This window comes from Cyprinodon tularosa, unplaced genomic scaffold, assembly GCF_016077235.1.
Source record: "Cyprinodon tularosa strain WSP-4 unplaced genomic scaffold, ASM1607723v1 ctg288, whole genome shotgun sequence".
In the NCBI taxonomy this organism is placed as follows: domain Eukaryota; kingdom Metazoa; phylum Chordata; class Actinopteri; order Cyprinodontiformes; family Cyprinodontidae; genus Cyprinodon; species Cyprinodon tularosa.
Genome location: NW_024038994.1, coordinates 500,525 through 522,929, shown reverse-complemented (window position 1 = coordinate 522,929; position 22,405 = coordinate 500,525). Strand labels below are relative to the sequence as shown.

At 39.0% G+C, this 22,405-nt stretch overlaps 1 protein-coding gene across 2 annotated transcripts in view; it reads left to right on the top strand.

Annotated features, from left to right (window-relative positions):
* Positions 1 to 21,410, top strand: part of tmem248 (transmembrane protein 248) — a 33,620-nt gene extending 12,210 nt beyond the window's left edge. The window contains exons 4-7 of one of the 2 annotated variants that reach the window (XM_038290759.1): positions 8,181 to 8,331; positions 11,728 to 11,911; positions 16,709 to 16,890; positions 20,483 to 21,410. In XM_038290759.1, the coding sequence (XP_038146687.1) occupies positions 8,181 to 8,331; positions 11,728 to 11,911; positions 16,709 to 16,890; positions 20,483 to 20,540 (575 nt within the window). In that variant the 3' untranslated portion in view covers positions 20,541 to 21,410. The remainder of the gene's footprint in view (positions 1 to 8,180; positions 8,332 to 11,727; positions 11,912 to 16,708; positions 16,891 to 20,482) is intronic. The other variant, XM_038290760.1, reaches the window with a different exon arrangement.
* The last annotated feature ends 995 nt before the right edge of the window (positions 21,411 to 22,405 follow it).

Sequence of the window (22,405 nt, the reverse complement as noted above, 5' to 3'; positions counted from 1 at the left end):
AAAAAGTCGTAACAAGCAACTTTTGTAAAAACAAATGAACATGGCACGGAAGCACCACTGTTATGATGCAGCACCTGAAAAGGAAACACGATGGAGCCTTCGATGGCAGTGAAGAGAGCTGATCAGCAGGGTGAGCGGCCATGTTTGTTTGGTTTTAAAGTGGGGAAACGTAACGTTAGTTTCTCAGGTAGCTCATCTGATGCTTTCCTTACCGTGTTAGTAGGTTGTTTATTTTGGAATAAAGAGGTTAATATTAAAAATATTTTTTGTCAGATTTATCGATTAATCGAAAAACTAATCGGCCGATTCATCGATTTTTTAAATAATCGTTAGTTGCAGCCCTACGTTAAACACAACTCCTTCAGCTCTCTGATCACTCGGTTTTACCTTTCAGAGATTTTTACAGCAGCTTCCAGTTTTTCTAAAGTGTCTGTTTTCCCTTTTTTTTTTTTTTGTCCAGTTATTAATGACCATCTTAACTGCATTTGTTTTTATATTTACCGTTCTTCTATGTGAGAATTTGGGGCCTTTCTGTTGTTTTTAATACATTGATGAAATGAGAAAACTTTCAGTACGTCTTAGGATGACGTACTTGGACATTTTTGGCAGGTTTGACCTTTGGGAGACAAAATACTTAAAATAGAATGATAGAGCTCCTGAAACAAACTAATGATTTAAAAGGTGTGGATATTTTGTATCTTTTTTTTTTTTTACGTTTTTTTTTTTTTTCAGACAGGGCAGCATAAAGCTGCCCTTAAAGGAAAAGTCCGGTCGTATTCAGAGCACAAACTTCTGAAAGTCCTTTAAGTATAAAATGATTCCATCCTGTTCAATAAATGATCAGTGTTTTTAATTCAGAGTAATTTTCATGTGAATGTGCTTTACTGGAGGCATCCATGTTTGTCAAAGAACACTACTGCCACCTACTGGTTAGTGACGTCACGGTGCGGTATCGGCTGTTGATCAAGTCCCAGTGCTGTATCTGGTGTTTGTCACAACGCGCTATTATCCAAGTCATCTTGAAAACATTCTTCTTCCAAATGTTGGCTACATATTACGGGTTTTTTCTCTGGCCAGAAGTTCGATGGCAAATCCTCCCTCTTCAAGTTGGCGATCCAACGACCAACCCGTCCGTGGAGGATCAGGAATCAGAAAGGTGGAATAACTTTTTTTTTCACTTTTACCCCGATGTATTCCAGCATCCAGCTGCCATGCACGTGGGCATTGTCAGTTTCACTATAGCTCTGGTGAATTTCAATGGTGAAGTCCTCTGGAAATCTTCAATAATTGTTGTTGATTGCAGATGTGTCTAGTAGTTCCCATTGATTTAGCTTGTAAAGCGGGGAGAATGGCGCTAGGCTTACCGCACCGTGACGTCACTGCTGGAAGATGGCAGGAGGGAGGGGCTACTATATTTGGGCAAAAATGGCCGCTCCCAGACTCTGAGATTGTGCCAAAAATGATATTTTTTATTTTTTACAGATTAACGCTAAACTGATTAAATTAATGCAAACGTATTAGTTTTAGGTATAAATAATGATCCATTGATTATTCCTTGCTGACCTGATTTTTCCTTTAAAAGTAGAAAGAGGTTTATTCTGTGTGAGATTCTACCAAGAAATCCTTTTTTAGTTGACTTTATATTTGATGTTTAAGGTATGTTCCTCAGGTTTCTGCAGGCTGAGCTTAACTCACATTTCGAATATCAGATTCTTCAGAACAGATGAGGAGAGCAAATACAGAGCCATGCAAATATTTAACGTCACTGTGGACATAATCTATTATCAACAGGACAGACAGGACATCTGCACAGATGGAGGTGGATTTCTTGGTAAAGGTCAACCTACTCTCTCTGAAATCTCTTATCAAGTTCAAAACTGCTTTAAATGTCACATACACTCAAAGTCAAGCATTATTGCAAATGAACAGATTAAATCCACCCCCCCCCCCTCCCCCAAAGCACAGGAATGTGTTTAAACTCGAACATAGAGCTGAAAATCCCAGCGGTGAACCACACTGATTGTAGCACGTAGCACGTGGAGAACTCAGGTTTCCTTCACGTCTGTTTTTCTAAGGTTTGTCTAATTCATCCAACGTTGAGTGTAAATATCACCTGAGCAACGAGGCTGCAGGAAGAAGTCCTTTTATAATTCAGATGGAAAATCCATCCATCCATTTTTTACGCTTTATCCGGGGCTGGAGTTCTGCCAGACCAGCATACCTATTGCCAATACGCATGTGCAAGAGGTCAGATTTGCGTTAATCTCTTTAGTTTTGTATGAAAAATAGACTTTAATCTACCTGGACAGGTGTGTATCCTTTTAGTCATGTCCCAAAAAAAAAAATCTAATGTCAGATCGCCATACGTTTCAAAAAGCACCAAAAAGTAAGTAATTAAATAGTTTTTATGTGAACTTTTTTACCTTTTTGAGAGGAACGTTTGTCATAACAAAGAAAAAAAATCTTTCAAATCTCAATGAAACTAATTTATAGGAAATTAGTCTTTGTTTACTTCCATGGAATATAAGATCTCGGAAGTTTGAAATAACAGCATTCCTTTTGAATTACAACACCTAAAATTTTTTTTTGTGGTTGTAGTTGCAGCCATATTTAATCATTTATTTGAAAATAAAGCCGATCCATCCTCCTTCCACAGCTTTAGTGAACACTGTTTATCTTTAACATGTTGTCAGACGCTTTAATTTAATCGTTCAACCCATGAAAAATAACAAATGCTTCCTTCCAGTGCATCAGATCATTGCTCCTGCCAAACATGTCAACCATATCTGATCCATTTAGCCATAAATATGATCACTCAGTTAGGGATGCACGATATAATCGGCCCCCTATCGGTATCGGCCTTAAAACTGAATATCGGACATCGGCCACCCCACCGATATTTAACCCGATATTTGATCAGCTTCTGAGTTTCTAAAGTCTAAAAAAAAAAGAAAACTTCTTTTTCCTCAAAAACTTTTTTACAGACTTAAAAACTTCTAAAGACGAGGGAAAAAATATTGATACATTAAAATATCCCAATATCTTCATATGCTGATATATTGCCATTTAAAAACACCATATCAATCTCTTTTACTAATGAAATATTGCTATATGTCATCGTTATGCTACGAAATCCCCCGAAAATTCACCAAATGTTGCCATATTTTTAGATGTTGATATATTGACGCGGTATCGATCTATTTTACTAACAAAATCTCACAAGAATTTGCAAAATATCACGAGAGTTTGTAACAGAACGATGAAATTTCACCACATTTTGAAAGTAAAATAGATCGATACCGCGTTTTTAAAAATCTATTTGATATCAGCATATGAAAATATATTTGAGTATATTATTTTTCAAAGTGTCAGAAATGGAAAACAAAACTGCTATTTTCAATGACTACTTATTTTTGTCCAGCTTTAACATCGGTATCGATATCGGTTATCAGCTACATGAGTTTTAAAATATCGGCATATCGGATATCGGCCAAAATCCCAATATCCTGCATCCCTACACTCAGTTTGATTCCTCAATCACTTCCAGACTGGTTTGCTTAAGAGGAGAGAAACACTTATGCAGCTGCCCCCTTTGTTTCAGAGCAGATTTGACTTCATGCACAAGGCAGCAGCAGTTATAAAGTTGACTCACCTGACTCTATTAAAAAATGGAGGCTGATAGGGACCGCTACATGTGACGGTTATGTTTATTTATTTTCTTGCAGGAAAAGTGGTCAGCAAGGAATAATCGATGGATCATTATTTATACCTAAAACTAATATGTTCACAGTGATTTAATGAATTTAGCGTTAGTCAGTGAAAAAAATAATTTTTGTCACGTTCAATGATTCCAGCAGTGACGTCACGGTGCGGTAAGCCTAGCGCCGATGTTGGAATACATCGGGTAAAAGTGAAAAAAAAGGGTTATTCCACCTTTCTGATTCCTGATCCTCCACGGACGGGTTGGTCGTTGGATCGCCAACTTGAAGAGGGAGGATTTGCCATCGAACTTCTGGCCAGAGAAAAAACCCGTAATATGTAGCCAACATTTGGAAGAATGTTTTCAAGATGACTTGGATAATAGCGCGTTGTGACAAACACCAGATACAGCACTGGGACTTGATCAACAGCCGATACCGCACCGTGACGTCACAAACCAGTAGGTGGCAGTAGTGTTCTTTGACAAACATGGATGCCTCCAGTAAAGCACATTCACATGAAAATTAGTCTGAATTAAAAACACTGATCATTTATTGAACAGGATGGAATCATTTCAGATTTAAAGTACTTTCAGAAGTTTGTATTCTGAATATGACCGGACCTCTCCTTTACAGGGTTCCTGCGGGTCCTTAAAAAGTCTTAAAAGTCATTGAATTCTTCAAAATAAAACTAAGGCCTTAATTGGTATTAAAATGTCTTAATTCAGTCTTTCGTAGGTCTTAATTTTTTAAAACATCATAAATAGGATTATTTTTATTACGATTTATTTTTGTGATCTAAATAAAACGTTAAAATTGACAACATTTTTTTTTTTTATTTAAATAAAAATAACGTCTCGCCATTATTGGTTCCGTCCCGATAGCGGAACCAATAAAGCGTTGTTGCTGCCGGGACATTTGGGAGATGCACCATTAACTTTTTGTCTGGAAAATATGAGCAAGTGTAAATGTAACCTAAATTGTCTCCAGCCAAGAGTTTTCTCCATGGCTAAAACCAGGGAACATACATGAGGCTCAGTGGATTTAGTGCAAGAAGTCATTCAAGCTCAGAACGATGGGAATTAAGGCAGTGGAGTCGCACATGCGAAGCACGAAACACAAAGCGTCAAAATGGAGTTACAGAGAAACAGCCGGTATTTCTCAGTTTAGTTCCACCCTTGTCTCTGCAACGCCTCCACTTATCACCAAATCAAACATACTAAGAAAACCATACAAAGAAAAATAGCTGCAAAAAAGACTTAGCACTGGTTATGTTGGGGCTTTAAAACTGATTAGTTTTGTTCCCTGCTAAAACAAAGTTTGTGAATTCAGTTAAATAATTGTTGAAATATATCTGTCATTTGTGTGTTTTTAGCTTTCTTCCTGTATGGGAAGCTTTTTAACATTTGAAACATTAGTGCAGTGGTTTATGTTAAAATAAACCTTTGGGTTTAGTTGTAGCAAGCGGGGTTTTTTTCTTGTGTTTTTTGAGAATTTGGTCTCAAATTTTTATTTCAAGTGGCATTAAAAAGTCTTCAAAAGTCGTGAATATAACTTGCCTTATGCTGTAGGAACCCTGCTTTAACAGAGTTCAGAAACTCAGTGCATTGTTCCGCTCCAACCATCATTTCTAAGCTGATGACCAAGGGGATGTAGAGGATTCTCTTTACCTGATTTCCACCTCTACCCTAAACTTTGTGCTCGTTCTTCAATGCATAAGAGATCAAATGCAGTCAGATTAGGCAGACTTTGAATAGATCATTCTCACACTTCTGTAGATCATAATTACTTGATCTACACCAGAGGCGCTCAAGTCCTCCAGAGCTACTATCCTGCAACTTTTTGATGCACACCTGAATCCAACGATTGGCTCGTTAGCTCTGCTGGGCTACATGAGGGATTGAGCCTGTCGATTGAAGTGTGTTAGAGAAGAGATGCATCTAAACGTTAAAGGATAGTAGCTCTTAAAGACTGGACTTGAGCACCCCTGATCTACACCATTCAACTGCATATTTGCCTCTATTCCAAAAAAGTAAAAAAATAAAAATAAACAAATATCTGTGTTAACTGCAATAGACACGCAGACAACCTGTTTTCTGAGTATAAACCAGGCTTTGGAAAAACCTCTGAGGCCTTCAGCGCTAAATTTCTTTAGTGATTTTATTCTTTATATTTTTTGCTGAAAGCCAAATGTCTTCTTTTAATGCAGGTTACTAATATACCGTATTTTCACGACTATAAGGCGCACTTAAACGTCTTTTTTTTCCCTCAAAATGTGCGGTGCGCCCTTTGGTGCGGTGCGCCCTATGTGTGTTGTAGCTGCGACTTTTGAGACCACCTCATTGAGGAGATGATGAAAGAGTGGCTGAATGTAAGGAGACCAGGTGTTTTTTTTTCCACTCATCACCATCGCTGTTAATCTGTAACTCCATGCGTGCCCATCTCACAGCTGATGTGAAAAACATGGGGAAACAAATTAACGCTGTGCTCGCTGTTCAACCGCTGGACATCGGTGTGAACCGGACCCAGCAGGTGCAGCAGAAGCAGCGAGTTTACATGCAAAGTAAATGGTTGACGCGCGTATAGGCGCAGCAAAAAGCGCGTTTTGAGCAGCAGCCGCAGCGCCTCGGGAGCGTTTAAGTATCTGACGCACCGCCAACGCGCTGCTGCTGCTCGAGATGGAAAAATTGAAGTTTTGCTGCTGGACGCGCCGCATCAACCAATCAGAGAAGCTGATCTGGGAGCTGACAGCGAGACAGACACAGCGCTCTGATGACATTAACGCAAATGAAAAAGGCTGGAGATGATGAAAGGCAGGTGTATGTGAGGAGACCATGTGCTTTTTTCCACGCATCACCATCGCTGCGTGCCCATCTCACAGCCGATGTGGAAAAAAAAGATGAATCAAATGAACGCTGTGCTCGCCGTTATCCCGGGGGTCTGACAAAGGAACTTCCACCGCTCGACACTCAGTGTGAAGCGGCCGTTCAAAGTAAGGCTGCGAGCGGCGTGGGAGCGATGGATGACAGACGGAGACCACAGTTTCAGGATAAGTGGAAGGCAGCGCCGGGCAAGTTACACCACCGTTTGCGGATGGATTGTAGATGCTTGGACTAACGTGTCTGCTGGCTCTGTTGTTCAAGCTTTCGCAAAAGCCGGCATTATTTCTGAGGAGCTGCGCTGCACGGAAAGTGACTGACAGCGAAGAAGGGGAAATTGGCATGTCTGATTTAGCGCAGCTGTTTAATTCAGAAACAGGAGGATGACATTGATGGGTTTGATTAATACTTTGTAATAAATACATGAATAAAGCACAATCATGCTCAGTTTTGCTCCCGCTGTATTTTTCTACCTGAAAGCTTAATTCAACAGCAGCCTCTGGGCGGGTCTCCTCCTCTTCACCGCGGTGGCTGGCAGGTGTTTTTTCATCTAAATAATCTAAATCTTGCAGCTATATTTGCTGTGATCAGTGGGTATTAAGTAGCTTTATTATGTTTTTAAGTGAGAAAGTCCACCTGAAAACTTAATTGCAGTCAGTTCATCCAGATTATCTATTTCTGTCGGAGGCGCTCAGACCCCCACATACCAGCGGTACACCGACAGTAAATCCCTTCAACAGCAGCCTCACCGCGGCGGCTGGCAGGTGTTTTTCATCTAAATAATTTAAACTGCAGGCACCAGGATACCGGCAATAAAAGCGAACATATTCCATCGGCAGGTTTCAGGATTTTAAGTTAATTTAGGAGTCATCACAGCTCTGTCATCTGCGATGTGTCTGTCTCACGGCCAGCTCGCAGGTTTGATTAATACTTTGTAATAAATACATGAATAAAGCACAGTCATACTCAGTTTTGGGCCCGCTGTATTTTTAAAATACGCAGTAGAGGTATTTAAAGGTAGTAGAGGACATGTACCTGTATATAAAAAATGCGCCCTATAGTCCGGTGCGCCTTATGGTCGTGAAAATGCGGTACTTGGTTTTGTCACATAAATTCCCGATAAAAAACAACAAAGTTTGTGGTTTTTATGTGACAGGATGAGGAAAAGGTTGAGGGATTGAAAATGATTTCTGCTTTATAAACTCTTAACATAACCTCCAAAGGTTTAATTTTTCCTCTTGGCAGCTCATGTTTGCCTTCATCAAATGTTCTTTCCAATCCACGTCATATCTAATAGTCCACCTGGTAATCTCCTTAAGTCCGTTCACCGTTTGATAAATCTTGCATAAGCCCACAAACCCTTCCTGCCATTCATTATAAAGGAAGTAGTTTAACAGCGTTTGATTTTCTGCTTATGCAACTTGGTTCTGCAACAGCATTTAAAGCAGGTAGAGCATTGTGCTAATTTTGAAAAGTCTGTGTATTTAATTGATTTCTTCCTGCATTAAATTCATATGGCGTCTTTTGAGTAATATTTAAAGATTCTGGGTTAAAGACCTGTTTATTGCTTTAAAAATCTGAGCTTTTGTTTCTGTGATTTCAGGCCGAGAAGCCCATGAAGAAATAAACATCACGTTCACTCTGCCCGTGTCCTGGAACTCGGACGACTGTGTGCTGCATGGCCACTGCGAGCAGGTGGTGTTCAGCACGTGCATGACCATCACAGCTGCCAGCAATATCTTCCCAGTCACAGTGTGAGTTGGACGGCTTCCCGGAGTCGCTTCTCCGATTGTTTCTGGAGCTGATTTATTAGCGCAGAGGATGTGCGCTGTTGGAAAACATTCCCACCTGAGAAAAGTCTGCAGTTTACTCCTAGCATCATCTCTGTCTGCAAATGGATGGAAAATCAATCACCCTTTATTTGTAGACTTTTTTTAACACACCCAGAGTGACCATCTGAAAAGATAAAAGTAATAAAATCAGCAATAAAATGCAAAATTTAGGTCTGGATGATGCAGCTAGAACTTCTATCATATGTTTCTGAATTTGAGTCTATATAAGAGAATTTTATTGTTGATATAAGCAAGAATAAAACCCATAGACTGCAGAGAATGCACACGACAGATATCTGGACAAACGTTCAACAATTAATTTGCCATGTTGTAACAGGGCTTTTTAATGCACTTAGAAATAATTTTAATGCCATCAACCAGTACCCATGACTCATATACATTCACCGGCTACTTTATTAGGTACCCCATGCTAGTAACGGGTTGGACCCCCTTTTGCCTTCAGAACTGCCTCAATTCTTGGTGGCATAGATTCAACAAGGTGCTGGAAGCATTCCTCAGGGAGTTTGGTCCATATTGACATGATGGCATCACACAGTTGCCGCAGATTTGTCGGCTGCACATCCATGATGCGAATCTCCCGTTCCACCACATCCCAAAGATGCTCTATTGGATTGAGATCTGGTGACTGTGGAGGCCATTTGAGTACAGTGAACTCATTGTCATGTTCAAGAAACCAGTCTGAGATGATTCCAGCTTTATGACATGGCGCATTATCCTGCTGAAAGTAGCCATCAGAAGTTGGGTACATTGTGGTCATAAAGGGATGGACATGGTCAGCAACAATACTCAGGTAGGCTGTGGCGTTGCAACGATGCTCAATTGGTACCAAGGGGCCCAAAGAGTGCCAAGAAAATATTCCCCACACCATGACACCACCACCACCAGCCTGAACCGTTGATACAAGGCAGGATGGATCCATGCTTTCATGTTGTAGACGCCAAATTCTGACCCTACCATCCGAATGTCGCAGCAGAAATCGAGACTCATCAGACCAGGCAACGTTTTTCCAATCTTCTATTGTCCAATTTCCATGAGCTTGTGCAAATTGTAGCCTCAGTTTCCTGTTCTTAGCTGAAAGGAGTGGCACCCGGTGTGGTCTGCTGCTGCTGTAGCCCATCTGCCTCAAAGTTCCACGTACTGTGCGTTCAGAGATGTTCTTCTGCCCACCTTGGTGGTAACGGGTGGTTATTTGAGTCACTGTTGCCCTTCTATCAGCTCCAACCAGTCTGGCCATTCTCCTCTGACCTCTGGCATCAACAAGGCATTTCCGCCCACAGAACTGCCGCTCACTGGATGTTTTTTCTTTTTCGGACCATTCTCTGTAAACCCTAGAGATGGTTGTGAGTGAAAATCCCAGTAGACCAGCAGTTTCTGAAATACTCAGACCAGCCCTTCTGGCACCAACAATCATGCCACGTTCAAAGTCACTCAAATCACCTTTCTTCCCCATACTGATGCTCGGTTTGAACTGCAGGAGATTGTCTTGACCATGTCTACATGCCTAAATGCACTGAGTTGCTGCCATGTGATTGGCTGCTTAGAAATTAGGTGTTAACGAGCAGTTGGACAGGTGTACCTGATAAAGTGGCCGGTGAGTGTATATACATGGCAAAATCCTTTCATCATCTTTACCGTCGACAGGCTGCAGCCATGTTCTGAATTCCTTGTTTTTCAGCCACTTTTATCGAAATTGCATTTTCCCATTCTCTATCTTTTTCTCCGCCTCGAGCTTTTTTTCGGAACATACGACTTTATGATCAAACGGAAGCAGTTCCGCGCAAATATATTGCGTAAAACTTCTCCAATTCGACATATTAACAATCTTGCTATTAAAAAAAAAAAAAAAAAAAAAAAAAAAAAAAAAAAAAAAGACATAAAACCCAGAACAACAGTCATGGTGTTCAGGGTTCTGCTGGAGATTTCTTCCTGTTAAAAGGGAGTTTTTCCTCTCCACTGTCGCTACAAGCATGCTTAGTGTGAGGGATTGCTGAAGAGTCAATGAGTCGATGCAATCAGCTGGTTTTCCTCAGAGGTGGAAAAAGTACTAAAATATCATACTCAAGTAAAAGTACCAATACTTGGATGAAATATTACTCAAGTACAAGTAAAGTTACCCATCAGAAAAATTACTTGAGTAAAAGTAAAAAGTAGCTAATTTAAAATGTATTTTAAGTAAAAGTTACTTAGTTACATAAAAAAAAAAAAAAAAAAAAGCAGGGGATCTCTCCCATGTAGGGAAAATAGGACAAGGAGTTATAAATCCAAAACTATTTAGTTTTTAAATTAAAGAAAATCTCTACAAATGTAAACACATGTAATGACAAGATAAAACATGTCACACATGACATTTAAGACCCATTTAAGGCCAAGGATTTTCGTCGTTTTGGGCAGCAGAATTCGATGTTTCAGCTAGCATTTCTAGTGAAACGTTCTCTGAACCGTCGTCGCTCTCCTGATCCACCTCCATCTCGTTCCCAATCTCCTACAGAAAGACTTGGCGCCTGGTAGCCTAGATCTACATGCTGATCACGTCACTCGCTGCAGAGCTTCCGGGCCCCATTTTTTGTCTTCCTTTTGGTTTTCCAAAGTTTTTTTTTTTTTTTACTCAGTAACGGATGGGATTTGTAATGTAACGAAATACAAAACTTTACTCAAAACGTAATCAAGTAAAATTTCAATTAACGATTTTAAAAACTACTTGAAAAATACAAAATACACAAAAAACCTACTCAATACAGTAACTTGAGTATATGTATTTCGTTACTTTCCACCTCTGGTTTTCCTTAAATAGAAAACTTTGAATCAATCTGACTGGATGATCTGGTTGAACTATAAAGTGCCTTGAGATGACATGATGTGAATTGGTGCTATATAAAGAATTAAATCGAATATATTGAAATACTGGTAAAGTCAAATCACCATTATTGGATAGAATATTATTTCAATTGATTTATTGATTGGCAGTAGTGTTCTTTTACAAACATGGATGCCTGCAGTAAAGTACATTTAAATGAAAATTACTCTTAATTAAAAACACTGATAATTTATTGAACAATATGTAATAATTTTATCTTTATTTAAAGTAAACTTTCAGAAGTTACTTTTCCTGTAAAGCAGCTCCAATACGAGAATATAAAAACCAGAAATTTATTACGATTTCTTTTCATTTTGCACTTAGGATGCTTTCTGGAACAGTGCATTGATATATTTATACTAATATTTAATATTTATCTCATTGTGAATTATTTACCTCACAGCAAAACAAATCCTTTGCTTCTCTTTGTTATTATTTTGCAGGCAGCCACCCCACTGCGTGCCAGAGACGTACACCAATGCAACATCCTGGTACAAGGTGTTCACCACGGTCCGTGACTCGGACACCAAGTACAGTCAGGACTACAACCCGTTCTGGTGTTATAAAGGAGCCATTGGCAAAGTGTACCACGCACTCAACCCCAAGCTCACCGTCATTGTTCCAGATGTGAGTTACAGACTCTCCGTTTTCTCATAACAGAAAATACTTTTAAACATTTATGACCAGAGACCTTTATTTGTTTATTTTTCTACTGTCTAAATGGCTCATAATTGTTCTTCTTTAATTGACACATGGAGCAAAGAGTTATTACCCCTAATTTAATGAATTTAAAATCCAAAATGGTCAGAGAGATTACTCGTACCTGACAAAAAAAATAAATAAAAATTCTCTGAAATTACCAAATGAAAGTCAGACATTGCTCTCTAACTAACAAAGGGACGATTTTCAAAATTAAACTTGTGAAACAGGCCTGAACAACAATGATGGTGCTTAATTCTTTCCAAAGAAGTTTAAAAAACAATCCACTGGACTCTCTTCCCAATCGGGAATATTTTTTCAATTCAAAATGTCAGAATTGGCGTCGATTCTGAGGCTTTATAGAGTGGACCAAAAACAAAGCCCTGGTGTGAAGGTATTCCTTGACACCCCTCTCAAACCAGGAAGCCATCTATGTTAAGAAAGAAAAAGGCTCCCAGCGTTCTCACGCACCTCGCTCTTCTAGCTGGTCCATTTTCATGAGTTGTTTTCCACAGTGGCGGTCAGACAAACAAAACAAGCCGGTAAGAAACCAAACAGGAAATACGCATAGTGTAGAGCGGATGTAGATCTGACCAATCAGAGGCCTCCTGTCTGCAGGACTGTCTGCAGTCACCTACCATTTTGGAAAGGTGCAGCAGTATGAATCGGCCTTAAACCAGGCTTTACCAGAAAGGAGGAAATGCAGTTTTCACCAACCTGTCCTGAGCTATCAATACTCCATGTAATTCCTATAATTTTTTGACAATTGTTTTTTTTTAGCTGTAATAGCTGATTGAGGTAAAAGGGTAAAAAAATTAAATAAATCAGACTGGCAAACTCAGCAAAAAGTTAGCAAAAAGAGGAGTTTAGTTTTTACCAACAAATCAAGAGAAAAAAGTAAAGACGCTTAATAATGAATTAATAATAAATAAATGTTTACTTTAAAATTTATATTAAAAATTGTTGTCTCATAAAAACAACAGCTTAGCTGCGTTTACTGCGACACACAAGCAGACGACTTGGTTTCTGAGCATCCCTTTCCGCTATCATTGCAACCCCCATACAGTAAACCAGAAGTCCTCGCCTGTTCCGCCAGGCCAACAATTCCCTCTAACGACCCCCCTTTCAGAGGCATAGACCAGCAATCGGCATTGAATGCTAACAAGGAACCCAAATGACTGCCCATTCCTATGGGGCAGAACCGTTCAATTTGCATGTTTTCTGAACAAAAACAAAGCTTTGTTGGTCCACTCTATAAAGCTCTGAACTCAACGCTATTTCTGACATTTTGAATTGAAAAAGCTTCCTGGATGGGAAGAGAAACATCTTCAAACTTGGAAACAAAGTACAGGGGATTGATTTTTAACTTTTTTGGAACGACTATGACCTGGATGACTGAGAATTTTCACCAGCAGACGGTACTTAATGTTCTGAGCGGCACCAACAATTGTTTACTGCAAAAAAACGCAATCAGAGTAATTACTTTTTTTTTTTAAATAACTACATTTTTTCTTGAATTGAGCTTTGCTAATTGAATGAGAAAATATACATTTAAAATAAGAAATAATTAAAGGATTATCTTATTTCAACTGCATAATATCTGATGATCTATCTGAGGGCATCTTATTTACCTGCTCAGATTAAGGGTAAACACTCGTAAGAAATGTAAACTTATTTTTAGATCCTTTTTGCCATATCTCCACAGGCGTCGTCGCAAAGCATAACTGAGGTTTAATCATTTTCGAAGGCTGTTTGATTGTGTGATATAATTTTTCATTCATCAGATGACCTACAGTAGCAAATAAACCATGGTTACTTTTTCTCTTACTGCTTCACTCTTGCTGATCTGTAGACTTGTGATTTGCAGGAAATGAGCAAAGCAAACACTCTCATCCACGACTTTAACTTCACATCTACGATCCTGTTATTCCTGAAGTTCACGCTTCACCATTCTGTTCACAATTAACTCGATGTTCCCGGTCACAGGGGAAACCGGTTTACATTTAACTGATGTTTATTTTTATCTGTCTGTCTTTTCAGCATCTTGAAATAGAAAAGCAAAAAGAAACTAATAAAGCTTCATGTAAAAAGGAATAAAAAACTGCAGTTGATGAATTGAATAAAAATCTTTTATTTTTCAAATGGTTAAAATCTCGTTTCCTCCAGAAATATTTGTCCAAAATTTTTTTTCTATATTCTCTATTTTAAGTTAAAATGTCACTTTTCAAATAGACTTTTTTTATAAGGCTGCAATGGGATATTAACCTGACTCCGCCAGATGGATTTGCTCCGCATATCCATCTGGAAACCTTCCGTTGAAGTAATTTTGGGAAGGAGCGAAAATACTGGTTAGCTGATTGGCCTTTGTTGGTGATAGACGGGCCAAATAAACCAATCAGATCAACGAAGCATATGACGTACTAACAGAGCGACGACGAAGAGGAGCCAATTGATAGATCAAACTCTTGCCGAAACCAGTCGGGAGAAGAGCAAAAACATCTTTTCCTCTGAGAAAAGCCTCCAGAGCAGTGTTTTGCTCTTCTTTCAGTGAAGAAATACTCTGTAATTCCGATAAAACTTGCTCGATAGCCACGCTAACGCTAGTTTCATCGGCTGAAGCCGCCATGTTCTTTAGACTGAACTGTCGCGCTTCTCGTTGCGTCACACCTCAACCCGCCTCAAAGCCAACGCTGATTGGACGTTCGTTTGGTGAACGGCTCCAAATTTTCTTTAACGGAGAGTCTCCAGGCTGATTAGCGAGTGAAACCTTGAAAGCTCGCGAGATCAGGATGGTCTCACGAGGCTAATGGGATATATCATATTTAGAGAAAATATATTACTTCAAGTAAAATAAAAAAGCAGCATCTCTTTACATCTATCATTAACTATTATTATTTAGTATAATAAAAGCGCTACTCAGAGGGAATATATCCTGCAAAATCAATAATTCAGAGGTTTTAACTATGATATAATTATGATGAAGTGCCCTAAAGCAGCTAATCTGCCCAGTGACAGCAACTATGTTAGCTTTAGCTAATAATGTAAAGTGGCAAAAGGTTGAGAGAGAATGGATGTGTGGAAAACAGGAAAAACAAATATTTCTGTAAGGTAAATACTTTATATTACTGGGAAAAACATCATACATTATATAAATATTGTCATACAACAACACAGCTCTTCTGTTAACCGTTCATAGAGCAAGTTAGCATTTTTGATCACTTGCTTCTAGAAGCACAAGATCTATATCCAGCCATTCAGCAACAATGCTGCTACATGGCTGTACATCTTATTTTGGCATTTGACCAATTAGATGAGCCCTTTAATGATATATATTACCTACTGGAAATTAAGTTTGGGGAAAAAAAGTAAACAAATTAAGAAAAAAAGGTAACAAGCTAATTAAAAAGTTATAAAGTAAAGATAAAAAGTTAATAAGCCTAGTTAACAATTATATTTAGGTTTATAAACTAAAAAATGTCAGTGCCAGTATCAGCATTAATGCCTCTAAGGTTATGTTGGACCAAAAAACGTGTTTCTTTCACTCTGAGTGTTTTTCATGAATTTCTTCTTGAAGCACTTTTGTTATCTTTCAGAAAATATTCGGGAAAGTTGGCGTTTCTTGTTATTACATTGACAGTCATCATTGATATCAAAATATCCATATTTTTTTAATGTTACAAAGGTAATAAGGTCTTGTCCTGAATTCCAATACTATTGGTTTGACAGTATTTCACTAAGTGCCCTATAAAGGGTTAAGTTTAGGGATGGGAATCGAAAACCGGTTCCTGTTAAGAACCGGTTCCGTATTTTCCGATTCCATGGCATCGTTTGGCAGCTCGCTGAACGATTCTTTTTTCGATTCCCGCAGCACCAGAGCCTAGAGCGCCGGCTCTGGGGAGCACGACTTACGTCACATTTTTTACGTAAGTTACGCAACTTACGCAAGTTACGCAAGTTGGAAGAACTATTCGAGGAGGAAGACAACGAGCTGCGGTCCCTTTGTGAATCAAAGCCCCGTCTTTCCTTAGCCCACAGGGTAGATCAGGAAATCCAGCTCTATAAAAGCTTGCCCTCCATCCCCTGCAGGGATAGCGCCACACTGTGGTGGTGGAACAAGCAAGATACGCTGCCCTTGCTATCTGGACTGGCTGAAACCTACCTCTGTGTGCAGGCTTCCTCCACCCCATCTGAGAGGGTGTTCTCCAAAGCTGGAGACACCTTAAGCGCTGAAAGATCCCTTATCCTTCCAGAAAAAGCAGATATGCTCATCTTTCTGCAAAAGAACTGTTAATTTTCCCTACTACTGTTTTATAATTAGTATTTTTTGTTATTTAAAATAGGTTATTATCCCATCATTTGTTATTAGACGTTGGTTATTAAGTTTGTTCTTGTATTCATTTTTCATTTAAACACAGATGTTACTCCAGTTTCACATTTCCTGTGGACATCTTGATCTTGTTGAGTTTGTAAGATTGTGCAATAGTTAAGTAAACAAAGTTGATTCTGATAATCAAACTGTTTGTTCTCCTTTTTCCCCCAAATTGGAATCGAAAAAAGAATCGAATCGTTTCATAGAATCGAAAAGGGAATCGGAATCGTGAAAATGTTTTCAATTCCCAACCCTAGTTAAGTTTACATTGAATTGAATCAAAGAGAGAAGTGTCTCCATTAGTTTACCCACCGAATGTCTATACTCCTGACGTCGTGTAACTCTTTCCTATCCAGGATGACCGCTCCCTCATCAACCTTCACCTGATGCACACTAGCTACTTCCTGTTTGTCATGGTCATCACTATGTTCTGCTATGCAGTCATAAAGGGGCGGCCTGGCAAAGTGCGACAAACCAACCCTGACTTCTGTCCTGAGAAGGTACAACAGACACCAGCAGTGCTTTATGACATCAACAGGTAGTTTCAGCCAAGCGTCAGTTGACTGCTGATCGGTCTTAAGACACAATCTAATCACACTCCTCGTTTTCTTCTGATTCCTTCAAACCTACCTGTGATGATTTGTCTTATCGGTTTGTTTGTGTTTTTAAAGAGCTTAACATTTCCCTATCTGTGTCGGGAAGCCACAAATAGCTGTTTGTCAATACAGTATGCTATACGGCAAAGATATTTTCAGTGTTGTCGGTGACCTGTTGGCTTTTCTCTGGGCTCTACTAAAGGCCTCCCTCCACTGAAGCCGCTGTCACACCTTGATGATTTAGACCAGCGTATGCCTGACGTACAATAAAAATCTGGCAAAAACGCTGGAATACGTTAGATAAGTTATGGGTACGTTTTGTATAAGTTATGAGCACGCTGAAACACGCTGGCACACGCCAATAAACGGGGAGTACGTCGCAAAATTTTGAGCATGCACCTATGCTAGCGTATGTCTAAAGGGCTGGTTTTCCTACCGCAGCAGTGTGCCGCAGATATTTTTGATTCATGCCCAATTTTGAAGCGTGGCCTGCGCTATGTTATTCCATGCCACAACGCAAGACGGCCAATCAGGAACTAGCTGTGGGTCTAGATAGAAGAAGGAGGTGGGGCCAAGTTTGTGTGACCACGGAGGGACATTAGGGCAAAATAGAGTGGGGATTCAGGTGGAATTGACGGATGTAGAGGCCCCCCCTGTTTGCGGTCACCTAGAGAGTGTCTGCGGAAAGGGGGGAGGGGCTTATTTGCGTTAACTGCTACACTGACGCAGACGACCTGGTTTCTTGGTATAAATCATGCTGAACGTTGGCCCATCAGTTCCAGGTCAGTTATCTGATGGTTGACATCCGTTCAGTATCAGTTCCTCATCAGTCGTGGCGTCTACCTTCTCCTAAACCTCTGAGTAACTTGTGAATAACTTCTGCGTAACTTATCCATAACTTCTCTCCAACGCATATCAACGTATCTGACGTGTTCCAGACGAGCGCTGAACGTGTTTCTAACTTCCAGCTACTGTATAATGGCGTATTGGCAGCGTTTTGGTATAAAGGGGGTTCACAGGAGGAAACCGTCAGTTCTCCTCCAGACTTCATCCCCATCATAGGGTGAGCCAGAAGGTGAGAGTGATGAATCCTCCCTGCGTTCACGCCCACCACCAACAAACTTCCCAGCAGACAGGATGCTGAATCTCTGCGACTGCGAGGTTAATTCCACGATCAAAACCATCTTTTTATGCCGACCAGGCGCCTCCGGGCACATCACTATTGCCCATGAAATTATGCTTGTTCAGAGAGCCGCCCCTCATAGGCAGAGCATCTTCAGGAGATCTAATGCTACAAAAATAAAAAAAACATTCTCGTTATGTTACGACTTTATTCTCGGTATATTGCGACTTTATTCTCGTGATGTTGCGACTTTATTCTCGTGATGTTGCGACTTTATTCTCGTTATGTTGCGACTTTATTCTCGTTATGTTTCGACTTTATTCTTGTTGTTACGACTTTATTCTCGTTATGTTATGACTTTATTCTCGTTATGTTACGACTTTATTCTCGTTGTTACGACTTTATTCTCGTTATGTTGCGACTTTATTCTCGTTATGTTACGACTTTATTGTCGTTATGTTGCGGCTTTATTCTCGTTATGTTGCGACTTTATGCTCGTTATGTTGCGACTTTATTCTCGTTATGTTGCGACTTTATTCTCGTTATGTTGCGACTTTATTCTTGTTATGTTGCGACTTTATTCTCGTTATTTTACGACTTTATTCACTTTATGTTACGACTTTATTCTCGTTATGTTGCGACTTTATTCACTTTATGTTACGACTTTATTCTCGTTATGTTGCGACTTTATTCTCGTTATGTTGCGGCTTTATTCTCGTTATGTTTTGCCTTTATTCTCGTTATGTTGCGACTTTATTCCCGTTATGTTGCGACTTTATTCTCGTTATGTTGCGACTTTATTCTCGTTATGTTGCGACTTTATTCTCGTTATGTTACGACTTTATTCTCGTTATGTTGCGACTTTATTCTCGTTATGTTGCGACTTTATTCTTGTTATGTTGCGACTTTATTCTGGTTATGTTGTGACTTTATTCTGGTTATGTTACGACTTTATTCTCGTTATGTTACGACTTTATTCTCGTTATGTTGCGACTTTATTCTCGTTATGTTGCGACTTTATTCTCGTTATGTTGCGACTTTATTCTCGTTATGTTGCGACTTTATTCTTGTTATGTTGCGACTTTATTCTCGTTATGTTACGACTTTATTCACTTTATGTTACGACTTTATTCTCGTTATGTTGCGACTTTATTCACTTTATGTTACGACTTTATTCTCGTTATGTTGCGACTTTATTCTCGTTATGTTGCGGCTTTATTCTCGTTATGTTTTGCCTTTATTCTCGTTATGTTGCGACTTTATTCCCGTTATGTTGCGACTTTATTCTCGTTATGTTGCGACTTTATTCTCGTTATGTTACGACTTTATTCTCGTTATGTTGCGACTTTATTCTCGTTATGTTGCGACTTTATTCTTGTTATGTTGCGACTTTATTCTCGTTATGTTGTAACTTTATTCTGGTTATGTTGTGACTTTATTCTGGTTATGTTACGACTTTATTCTCGTTATGTTACGACTTTATTCTCGTTATGTTGCGACTTTATTCTCGTTATGTTGCGACTTTATTCTCGTTATGTTGCGACTTTATTCTCGTTATGTTGCGACTTTATTCTCGTTATGTTACGACTTTATTCTCGTTATGTTACGACTTTATTCTCGTTATGTTGCGACTTTATTCTCATTATGTTGCGACTTTATTCTCGTTATGTTGCGACTTTATTCTCGTTATGTTACGACTTTATTCTCGTAATTTTATGGCTCTCCTCAAAATAAAAACATTTAAAAACTCTCTAATACTCCGTCGTACTAATTCACTCCCGTTATAGTTTCAGCAGAATAGGCCTGTTTCCTTAATCATTACTTCATCCTCACATTTTTCCGTCAAAAATGTAATAGTTAAAAAAATATATTCAAGACATTCATACATATAAACAAACATTATTAGTTTTTTTTTAATCCGTTTCCTTTACTTTATTAATTTGGAGTCCTAATGTTTGTCTATTGAATAATGGCTACGTATTAATTAGCGCCCAGAAGGACTTTTGAGGGATTAAGAGGCGTTTTAGTCTACTTCATGCTTGGAGTTGGTTACAGGCAGTTGACCACAGGGTCTCATCAAGCTTTCCTTACCACAAGTCCAAGATGTAATGTAATAAGAGGAATCCTATTCCCTTAAATGCAAAAAGATCTGACTCTAGTTGAGAAATTTATTTTTAGATGTCCCCTGCATTTGGGAGGAGGATTTATCAGAAAAATGTCTTTACATCAGTGCTCTGCTGTCCCTCCTTTTATTCTGCATCGTTTCAATCTATCCTCGTTGTTCCTCTTGGGCCGTAGGGTCTGTTTACTTCTGTCTGATCTTCCTAAACTGACAATCAATCAAAGAACTCTTTTGTTTTTCTGTAAAAAACTGAATGTAAACTGATGATAATTCCTCCTCTCTTTCCTAGGTGGCGCTGTCAGAGGGTTAAAAGGACACCGGAGAACTTTGCCAGAGGTTACCTGTAACGTGGACTTAGACATGCGGAAGAAATACAAAAAAAATATATACATCCCAGCTGCCTAGTGATCCCTGGAAATAAAACGAGGGACACAAACGCTCTGTGAATGCATTATTCTCGCAATGTTGGGTTTCTCCAACCAAAGATATACAAGTGCCTGTATCTGTGGTGTAAATATTTGTCGGATCTCTGATATTCTGTGCAAAAAGCTCTTGTTTATTTTTGTTTCTTTAGTCCTTCCCCGCTTCCAGCCCTGCCACAGTCCCCATGTGCCATGCCAGACATCCAGATGCACTCAGATGAAGGGAGTCTACAACTTTACAATGAATCTGCCCTTGAATTATTTGTTGTTCTCAAACAGCAGAGAGAATAAAATGTCCCTCTTTCCAAAAAAGAAATAACATCTGGTCAGAAGAAAAACACTCTACCTACGTGTTCAAACGATGTTTTCCACTTAAAACTCCCTCGTTCTGTCTATAATCCTAAGTAGAGAAGAGTTTTGAGATGAAACGTGCAGTAAAGACTCCATTAGTTAAATTTATCCTTACGAGCTTTATTGTTTTGTTTTTTTAAGCAGATTAATAAGCTGTAAAACTGCTCAGTCTGGTTTGTTTTTATCACAAGATTTGGATTTTTTTTTGCCTTTTGTTTCCCTTCGTCATCATCAGTTTTTTTCCCCACATTGTGGAGTTTTTTATTTTTACTGCACCGCTGCACCTGGGAGGGGAAAAAAACAAACAAACACTCGCAATAACATCTTGCCTTACCCGTGGTGGAGCAGCTAAATCGGAGGAGACCATATTATCTGGCTTTTCCATCAAACCTTCTTTGTTTTGTTTTTTTTCCTTCAGAAAATTTGGCCTAAAGTTGCCACAAACAACAAAACAAAAAAACTAACAAAAAAAAACAAATTGTATTGTTTTTTTGGTTTTTTTGGTGGAGCTTTTTAAAAACTCCAATGTCTGTATAGTGACTCCTAGTGGCACAACTCAATGACTGCAAACAAATGAACGCCCAGAAACTACATTATCGATTAAAGAAGGTGTTGTAGTTATCCCAACATATTTAAATTCTTGTTTTTATTTATAGCTAATATTAGTTTTTTATTTTTCTCCCCCCAAAATGTCACTTTAACTCCATATTCAAATCACTTTTGCATTTTCACTGATGGTGCATATTTAGTTTCTTCAATATCCCATGCAAACACTCTGAAATTGTGCAAAAAAAAAAAAATGGGGTCAATTAGCAGCTAGTCGTCGCTAAATCCACCGCTTGACATCAGAAAGGCGGCGCTGTGTTTCCGTCGAGGACAACGTTTGGAAAGAAAGGCCTCTGCAGTTAAAAAACGCGCTTCTAGATAATCATTTTGACCCTTTAACTGCAACAGCTTCACCGTATTCACGCCACATATCTATAATTGAACACACATCTGTTTAACGTCACAGCTGTGTGAATAAATGGGAGTCAATTTAGGACACATAAATAAAAAGAAAAATGGCTGTAGATGGATATTCTCTGTAATCTCCTTCATAGGGACAGAAAAAAACAATTCAGACGTGCTTATCTTTAATTAATTGGCCTTATGTTTGGATCACCTTTTCTCCACATATCTGATTTAAACCAATGTCACGCACTTGGCTTTTATTACTACATACACAGTTTTTTTAACAAAATGGTCAATCTCTGCAGTGGGACTCGCCTTTTTTTTTTTTTTAAACACTGAAAATGTGAAGAGTACGCAGCAAAAGTCTAATTCCCTTTAGACCTATAGTTAGACCTGTCTTATCTTCAACTTTAAACACTGAATAAGTAGCCGTAGTTGGACGTTTTTTTTCCCACTGACTGTTAATGAGTCTCTGGTTTTGGAGTAGC